This window comes from Myotis davidii, unplaced genomic scaffold (genome assembly GCF_000327345.1).
Source record: "Myotis davidii unplaced genomic scaffold, ASM32734v1 scaffold378, whole genome shotgun sequence".
NCBI classification, from domain to species: domain Eukaryota; kingdom Metazoa; phylum Chordata; class Mammalia; order Chiroptera; family Vespertilionidae; genus Myotis; species Myotis davidii.
The window spans coordinates 423,913-433,985 of record NW_006290631.1 but is presented as its reverse complement, the minus strand read 5'-3'; the positions used below and the strand labels follow the sequence as shown (position 1 = coordinate 433,985).

The window sequence follows — 10,073 nt, the reverse complement described above, 5'->3', positions numbered from 1 at the left end:
CATCTGCCTAATTCTAGGTTATTCACATTGCAGATTATCCTGTGTGGGGCTTCGCTCGAGTCCCTGGAAACACAGGCCCACGAGGTGCCTGGAGCCTCTCCCTCCACACTTCCACAAAAGAACTCACCCAGGCACCAGGAAGGCAGACCCAGACTTAGAACTTGCTTAAAGTGTGGATCTTGGCAGACATTAATTTCCTCTGCCAAAGAAAGCCTTCAAAGTAGAATATTTTTAAGGTTTTGAAAGATCTTGACTCTATCGTGTGTAAAAGTTAAGAAATTCATATTTACTAGTTATTCATTTATGCTGGAATTGTAAATTCCAGAACACACCCAAATAATTTAACTTCCATACTTGCGGAGGCTAATCCTAAAATTAGCAAGATAATTCTGGCAAAATAATTCTAGGGCAATGATTTTGTCCACCTTCGAATCTATGTATTCCAGCCTTCTAGCCCCATCTAACACCAATGAAAAGATTTACTATGGGTGTGTAGTAAATACCTCTAAGTATTAAGAATGAATAGAAAGTCTTTATTCTTGCTTGTTAAAAAATGGTAACAATTTACTCAGCCAGCATCATCAATTTCATCAATGGAATAAATATTTTAGTCAAAAAACCTTAGCAAATGAAAGTTATAGAGATGGGAAATGTAGGCTTACAGTTATGAGTACATGAAAGTTTATTCTTGCATTATGTGTTGTCCCATTTCCATACGGAACGTAAACCTACTTTTGCCCACCCCATACATGTACTTTCCTATTAGGAAAAAAGTTCATTTTATATATTTGGTGATTAAAAAGAAAAATCCTCTGCTCTGGTCATCGTGGCTCAGTTAGCTGGAGTGTCGTCTTGTACACCAGTAAGTGGCAGGTTCCATTCTGGTCAGGGCACTTACTGAATACGGTTATGGGTTCAATCCCCAAGTGCAGGAGGCAGCTGATTGCTGTTTCCCTCAAAGAAAAAAATCCTCAACAAAGGATAGAAACTAAATCATCTAAGTTGGATTCAGGGTTTTAGTTAACATATAAGAAGTCATTTATTGCCCTAGCTGGTTTGGCTCAGTGGATAGAGCGTCAGTCTGAGGACTGGAGGGTCCCCCAGGTTCGATTCCAGTCAAGGGCGCATGCCTGGGTTGCTGCTTGATCACCAGTAGGGGGTGTGAAGGAGGCAGCCAATCAATGATTCTCTCTCATTGATGCTTCTATTTCCTCTCTTCCTTTCCCTTCCTCCCTGAAATCAATAGAAATATATATTTTAAAAAGTAATTTATTATTTTATTTATAAGCTTGATAGTTATGATTTGTGGTCAGCTATAAACGTGCCACTAAAAAAACACTGTAAATTAGCTAAATCTAATTTTACTATAATGTGACACCATTTAGAGGCTAAATTTAGATATGAACACAAGGGACACATTAAACACTAACAACACGCTAAAAAAATCCCAAGAACATAGGTAGCTGGAGAGGAGAACTTTGTAAAAGGAAATATTCAATTTTGGTAAATAGTATCTTCCAGTCTAAACTAATGATTACATGAAAAACATCAAGGAGAATACATTCAAGTTAATGGAAACAAGTCTTTATTAAGTAACTTTTAATATCAGAAAAATAAAACTCTTATAATTCTCTTTACAGCAAATATATAATATCAGTGCTTTGGCCATCTTAAGTTAAAGGCCCTTTATCATAAAATATATGGTTTTAAACTTTACTCAAATTGAATTTATAATCCCTATAACTTCCCTACATATACATAACAAAAGAGTAGTAAAATTAGCAAATACTAAACTATATTGATAATTTATCATTCTTAGTTTGTGGTTTTAGAAACAGTACACGCACCTAATATATATGTCGATTCCTTGGCTTATTAGTTGCAGTGTACAATGCAACAAAATACAAAATACATGCTTGGCGAACATTCGTTCATATCTACAAGACGGCGCTAAGGATTAGGTTTCAATACTGACATTTAACTATCCTACAAGCAATTAGCATTACATCATAATATGCCATCAAGGCAATTTTTTTATACTGAAAAAATCAAAATAAAAACCGTTATTTGTAAACTTTTATACGAAATGTAACTCTTCAAGTGAAAATAAAAAATAAAATTTGTCTATGTACTATTCAATACACATAGGATTTCAATTTTTGTTATACTGAGAAAAAAAAAAGCTTTTTTTTTGGTTGGGAAAATAACACTTCAAAAAATAATTAGTAGAAAAACCCACCAGTATCATGTTTTGTCTTTTCAATGCCAGCATAGATTTGGGAACATACTGAGGATGAAGTTGCAGACATCCACAGGTGAAATGTAAAAGTATCTTAAATCTTCCCTTGTGATTAGAAATAGTTTTGAAATGAAGTAAACTGATCGGAGGTCATCACAGCTGCTTTTGTGAATTATACTAAGGGCGTTATTCTCCCTCTCTCCCTCCCCCTTCCCTAAATTACTAAAAAATAAAAATATATTTATAATGTGCAAGACAAATATGGATTGAACATAAAATGTTTCACATTTTGATCTAGAGTCTAAAAATAATCAATAGCTTGATTAGACTAATGAATGGAATGTTCGTATCCTCAATTAGCCAATATAGGTGAATCCCAAAACCCTTCCTGAAATGGGAATACCCAGGTGGCCATTTCCACATTCACCGAGGGAGGCAATGGGTAGGAATTCACAATCCACACAATTGCCACAATTGCGTTCCTGATCCACTGATCATACCAGCTGGGCGAGATGAAGGTCAATGTAGCAGTTTTTGTCCCAAATTATAACCAGTGATTGAGTAAACTGCCACCAGCCCTATTATTACCAGTAATTAAGTCACAATGCACTAGAAAGTTACTTGCAATCCTGCAGAATTAGGCATAAGTTGCTGTAAAATAAAAAACAAACCTGTTTTGTCAAAACTGGCAGTGTAAAGAAGGCAGCCCTGGAAGTGTCTGAATCATCTGTAATGCCAAGTACCCTCCATAAACTCTTAATGTGGTTAGGCTTTGGGACCAGTTTTGAAGTCTCAGACGGATACACTTTTCTCGTAGGCTCACACAACCTGTGATGATCTTCACTCAAGCGAGTTGAACTTCAGCAATTCTTATACAAGCTATGTCTCTGGGTCTATAGGATATTAATAATTCAAACCAAACTAATAGACAAGAGACCACTTAGGTTTAGTGTTACCATAGCAGCCTTTTATAAGTTTACTAACAACTTTAGCCTAATCCCAATAAAGCCTGATAACAGTCATAAGAATTCATTAGGAAGTTTACTGGGGTACCATTATACCCATGCCTTTACGAGTCCATATAGAGATATAGTATTTATGTATATATATATAGTTAAGAGTGAATTTGGATTGCCTGAGTAACAGCTGTCTGGCAAACTGGACATGATGGCGTTCTCTTTTCACAGATCTTGTTGGCACATTCCATGCAGAAGAGGTTGTGGCCACATGGAACTAGGGCAGCAATAACTTCATTCTCAAAGCAAATCACACAGTCGTGCTTTCGTCTTGATTCTGGAGGTGAGCTAGAGGTGGAGCCGCCGTTGGAAGAGGAGTAACTATTGGTACCGTTAGAAAAAGCAGGGATGTATATTGGAAGGCCAACGTGGTTGCCTGTACTAGGTGGGTCGCTCCTAACCCTCCGAGCAAGTGGGTGTTCGATGCTCTCAGGGAAGGTAGGAGACAGGCGAGGAGTAGATGGCTGACTTCCTCTACGCTGAGTCTTCACGTTACCAGAAGGATCACTCCCGAAGCCTGAGAGCGGGTTAACTGGTTCAAATGGAGTCCAGATAGTTTGCGCGGATGTTGGTAAGGAGTCAAAGGCAGGAGAATCAACTGCGAGATCTTCTGAGCCTACAGATGGTAGTGCGTCTCCGAACCAAAAGTTCCCTGTGCTGAATGGGCTCGTCGGACTGAAGTCAGCCAGCCTATTGCTTCCGAAGTAGGAATCCGTGGAACCACTTCCCAGAGAGCTGGAGCTATCGTTTCGGTAGTTGGAGATCATCCTGGCGCGGCTGGGAGGAGCTGGGTTGGAGGAGAGCCACGCAGAGCTCAGAGTGCCGCTTTCAAAGCTGACGTCGGTACCGTTGTAATGGAAATCGTTCTCTTCATTGAGCTCAATATAGTTTCCTGTGCGCATGGCAATATGCATTTCTATTTCTTCTCGTGCTCGGTCAACATTTTCAGGCATCCCTGTCACTTCAAAGACGGGCTCCTTATCTCTGCTCGGAGTTACTATGTATGTGTGGGTCTGCTGCTGAATTCTTTTAATAGTTGCTCCTTTGGGTCCAACTACTAATCCTACCACACGATACGGGACCCTCACTTGCACGGTGGTTTGGCCGGGCAGATTAGGGCTTGACAAGCCTCCCAGGGCAGGGCCGTTTTTGTTTCGAGATGCACGGATCATGGAGAAGTGCTCTGCAGCGGAGAGGATTTCTCTCTTGGCCATGGCGACATCTTCTTTCCGTCCCGTGACAACAAAAATGGGCTCTTCACCACGAACGGGGGTCTTGATGTACGTGTTTGTCTTGGCTCTCAGTGCTTTAATTTTACAACCTGTTAGAAAGAAAATATGTCATAAGAATCAGCATCTACTTAACAGCACTGATAAAGACAAACCAGAGTGCTCCTTTCAGCTGAACATCTGCTCTGGCAGCTGGAGCGCTCTCTCCAGCACGCGGAGAGTGGGCTGACCCCCAAAGCTTTAGCAGTTTACGACCCTGCAGGGTACTGGTGGCAAAGAAAAACCAGTCATGCCTATCGACTGTCTCATTTAATCTACACAATAAGAACTAAATTATTATACTCCTTTTACTGAGAAGGAAAATAAAGCACACAAAAAATTGTATAACTTGTCCACGTTCACACAGCCAGAGTTAAACCTACTCTGACTTGAAAATCTGTCTTTTTGTTAGTCCAGAACTTCAAAGTTAACACAACTATACTATACGACACTTTCACTTCCACTTAATTATCATTTTAACATGACTCTTTCCTCTGTAAGGCTCAATAGCAAAGTGCTCATGGCTAGTAGGTCATCTCCCGTTTGCTCCCATCAGTTGAATTTTTAAGCTTACTAAGTTTCACATAAATCAGTGAAATATGAATAGAAAAGACACTGTATTTGCATAAAAAGTCAAAAGGGCAAAAAAAGTAATATAAAATAATAACTTTGTACTCATAAAATTCTTGCTAAATTCAAAATAAATATTGGAAACTGTATGGAACATAGGCATTGGATGTGGTTTTATTGAAGAGGGACAATTCTGGTTAGCAGACCATTCTCAAACAAAAAGCTTTGGCCCCAAAGCCTAAGTATATTTAAGTTAAAACATCTAAGACAATATGCCTAACTACACATGATTCTTTAATCAACTTTTTGGAGTATTCACCCATTCGCGTGTCAACTGTGTAAGATTAGAGGGCTTCAAACTGTAACTTCACATGTCAAATACACCACCACAGCATTTCCTAACATGATTTCTTAACATGAAAATAGATTTATTCCCATGAACGTATCATGCCATTCCTAGTTCCTCAAATAAAGAAGTCGGGTGCTGTTGAAGATACTCATCACAATCTGGGCAAGTCTTTTTCTTAAATTTCCCCCCTTTAATTTTTTTTTTGCCACCCAAATATATTCAAGATGTACTGAAGTCTTTATATACATCATTTTTAACTACATAACTGCAATAGTTTTCCCCAATAGGTCTCCTTGCCTCCAGTTTGCCTCACTTCAATTCAATCTACTGTCTATGTTCACTTCAGTCAAATTATGCTTTCTCTAAATAAAGCGCATCATATGATCATTCTTTGCATAAAGTGTTTTAATGGCTCCCCTTTGCCTTAAATATGGCACACAGGGCCCCTCATTACCTGGAACCTGAGCACCTCTCTCTAGCTTTATCTCTTTACCACTCTTTTCCCATTCCCCCTTAAGCTCTGCAGTGTGCGCTACCACACTGGACTCCCGGCCATGGACCCTTGCTTGCACATGACTAGAATGCTGCCGTCCCCACCTCTTTAACTCCCAGTTCTGACTGCTGACCTCTTACCAGCCACTCCGATTTTACTTTCAATGCCTCACCTTCTAAGAGGTTTGTGTGCCATTCCTAAGCATTCTCAAAGCACTGAGTGGTTTGACTGTAAGTATATGTCATCGGTGGCCATACATTTGTTGAAACAAAGATGACTGTTTTTCTATATAACAATACTGGGCCTTTCTTATATGTACTGCTTTGGAGCTAGTCACTTTCTGCTGCGCTTTTCAAGACTTTCATATTCTGGCCTCATACTACTCATCCAACCCTTCTGAAAGGAGTTGATTTTGCTGACTTCAATGATAACATAATCAACCTCCCTGCAACTTTCGGACCTCAACCACAAATGGAGGTCCTGTTCTTTCCAACATCTGCAGACTCCGCAACGGCAGCTTTCTCGCTGCTGGGTCCTAGGTCTCTATCATGAATACACTTGGAGAGTTAAGTATGTTACTGTAAAACAGGAAAGTTTTCATTTATTATAAAGAGTGCTGCTGTAAATTGATCAGCCCCTTTCCACGCTTAAGAAAATTTTCTAAATAAATACTTCTGAGGCTATAATCAACCATCAGTTGCTGCTTAGAATACTTTTTGTTTAAAACCTAGTAGGCACATTATTAACTAAGAAAATATGCTTAAAGGCACACAGGACACTATCCGGCCTATGGTTAGATATAATAAATGGGTGTTTAATATATGGCTCATTAGGAAGACAGAAGGTGAACATTTTGAGCATGGACTACTTCTGAGATGGGGGAGTAAGATAGGCCATATACTGCCCAAAAGGGTCATGTGCATACGTTTTGCAGATGAGGGGAAAGTGATAACAGGAAGATAGCAGAGCCAGCTCATTTTAAGCTACTGCCAACAAAAAAACAGAAGTATTTCTTCTCTCTCTACAGTGAACCTCATCAATCATAACCTTGTTTCTACAGGAAATATTTAGAGTTCTAAACAACCAGCACACGATTTCTAGAATACACATGCATTCTAAAGGCGGGGACAATTAGAAATGGCAGACTTCTAAGTAGGTGACACAAAGGAGAAAAAAATCATTTTATTATTTTTTCAGGTGGAGATAAAAAGCTTTTTTTGAGTATTTTAGATTGAGTTTGTACTTGAAAATTCAAAGATACTAAAAAATCATAAAAGAATATATAGTCTCAGAACAGCACAAAACCCAGAGCTATAAAAGTACTGATAAAATGCACTTTATGAAAAATCGTTGCCTGGCAAAAGTCACCCATAACAAGGTTAAAGCATTAATTATTTACAACTCATACTAAAAATGGCTAATTTTTCTCTTACACACATACTCCACTCTACATATGAAAACACCAAAACCCAACAGAAAAATATGTAAAAGAAACAGCTCACAGAAGGAAATACATAAATGGCACTGAACACAAAATTTCCCATTTTCATATGTATTGAGGTATCATTTTCCACCTGTAAGACAGTCAAATATCAAAAACAGTGCTAGGAAGAAATGGGAAAAAGCCCCTGGTTTAGCTGCTGAGAGAATAGACTGCCTAAGGGCACTTTGCAATGTCTATCAAAATTACAACTGCAGGTCTCCCTTTGCCCCTATAATTCCACTCGTAGAATTGATTCTGTGGAAATACTTGCATAAGTGCAAAATGACCTTTGTATTATATCGTGCACTATGGTTTGTATTAGTGAGAGGCTGGGGCAACCACAGAACGGAATACTGTGCAGTCATAAAACTGGTTGACTTAGGGGGACAGCACAGGAAGGAGGCAACTTCCCTTCTACACCAATTTTTATAAACTTTGAGCCATACGAATGATTAGCTTTTCAAAGGTATGATCAGAGTAATTAAATGAGCCCTCTCCAGTTTGGCTCAGTGGATAGAGCAATTGGCCTGTGGACTGAAGGGTCCCGGGTTCCATTCCGGTCAAGGGCACATGCCCAGGGTTGCGGGCTCAATCCTTAAGTGGGGGGAGGGCAGGAGACAGCCAATCAATGATTCTCTCTCATCGTTGATATTTCTATCTCTCTCTCCCTCTCCCTTCCTCTCTGAAATCAATAAAAATGTATCAAAAATAAATAAAATGTTACATTTTATTAGACTTAGCATATCAATAAGACTTTTACCTCGTACTGAGATTACTGTATTTTAAATTGTATAAACAACAGGGTAAATGATTTCATATCCTCAAAGCTGAAAAAGCTTTTTAATTTTAAGACGTTAAGGGTTAACAATTATTTTCTTACAACTACAGATAAAAATACCAAACGAGCTGTGTACCAGCCTATGTAGAGGTTAAGAACTAGAATCACATCAGCTTTCAGAGTTCTAATTTTATTTTGATTTGGAAGTAAATTCCCCAAATGAAAAGTCTCCAATTTACCTCCCTGGTGTAAGAGGAACCCACTTCTCCTTTGTCTATCACTGTATCTGGGGTTGTGTTTCACCTTAAAGCCCTGTAGCTGCAGCCAGAATTCTGGTCTTCTCACTCCCTGGAACAGCAGAGGTCCTGTCTTGCTTCTCAGGGTAGAGAGCCTCTCCTACCAGCTGCCTCAGCGATTAAGAGGGAGACTGGGTCCTCTGTGGCTGGGCGAGGACTGGGAAGAACTGAAAGGATGGCACCTTCAGTGTTTCTCAAACCACTATGGGTTTGCATTAGCAACTTAATGGGTTGTGATCAGCATTAAAAAACAAACAAAAAGCAAAACGAAACCAAAAAACCAAGAACTCAGTGTGTTCCAAATGTTTCAGTAAAATATGTGTACAATGGGTTTCAATGTAAAATGTTCTTTTGCTTGGGGGATGGTAAAACCATTAGACTAGATACATCTTTACGGCCACTTTTAAATTCCATTAAGCGTGTGGAAGGATGTACTTATAACAAAAGAACCCGATGAAGAATTAGTCTGCAACTTAAATGTAATTACAGTCCAAATCAATTCACATTAAATATAGGAAGATAAACCGATAATCTGGGCGGGCCTGACCTAACCATGAGTTCTTTAAGGTTTTCTCAGCTGGCCTCAGAAGTCAACCTACCTTCTCCTAGATCTTATCATCTCTGAAACATGCCTTATGCCTGTTCCTCTTCTATTCCTGCTCAGATATTTCTCTACATAATCCAGAACACACTCCTAGTACTCCCCACCCCCTCACAGCTTCTGAGTAACAAGGATGGCCATTTGGAAAAGATGAGATTGTGTGTGTGAAAGGCTCTATGACAGGGGTGGGCAAACTTTTTGACTCGAGGGCCACAATGGGTTCTTAAACTGGACCGGAGGGCCGGAACAAAAGCATGGATGGAGTGTTTGTGTGAACTAATATAAATTCAAAGTGAACATCATTACATAAAAGGGTACGGTCTTTTTTTTTTTTTTTTTAAGTTTTATTCATTGATTCGGCCCACAGGCCGTAGTTTGCCCACGGCTGCTCTATGAGCTCAAGAATAACATAACCATAGGTAGGACTCTTATTACCACAGCTACTACACAGGAATCTTCAAGGTCCAGTTAAAAGGAAACAACGTCAGGAGCACAAAACTGAGTATCTACAGGGCTGGGTTCAATCAGATCTTTCACCAGTTACTAGTGGTTTCAAGTGTTAGGCCACTCAACTGCAAGGTCCCTTCTAATGTTTATATATATATTTTTTACCAAGTCCCTCTACTCCTAGGAAATACAGTCACTTCTTTGTTCTGAAGTCTAAAAAGCATTTGGGACAGTCATACATACATCTATTCTTCTTTTCCTAAGAAAAGGTAGGTTGGATAATGGGTGAGGAATTATGATTAAAGATACTGTCTTACTTGGTTTTGCAAGAATTAAATAAAATATTAAAAATAGTTATTACAATGCCTATTATTCAAGTAGGTGCTCAGTTAAGGGTAGTTTTTTAGACCATCTGCCCCACTTAAACTATTTCACTAGTGCCCTAGCTGGTTTGGCTCAGTGGATAAAGTGTCAGCCTGTGCACTGAAGGGTCACTGGTTCGATTCCGGACAAGGGCACATGCCGGGTTGCGA

The 10,073-nt window shown here is 39.3% G+C and overlaps 1 protein-coding gene across 1 annotated transcript; it reads right to left on the bottom strand.

The window, feature by feature from the left end:
- Positions 1–1,562: 1,562 nt before the first annotated feature.
- On the bottom strand, positions 1,563–9,272 carry MEX3C (mex-3 RNA binding family member C). Its single transcript, XM_006763617.2, has 2 exons — positions 8,500–9,272; positions 1,563–4,576 (listed from the first exon to the last, which is right to left on the bottom strand). The coding sequence occupies exon 2, from the start codon at positions 4,467–4,469 to the stop codon at positions 3,354–3,356; it is 1,116 nt and encodes a 371-aa protein (XP_006763680.1). The 5' UTR covers positions 4,470–4,576; positions 8,500–9,272; the 3' UTR covers positions 1,563–3,353.
- Between the last annotated feature and the right edge of the window lie 801 nt (positions 9,273–10,073).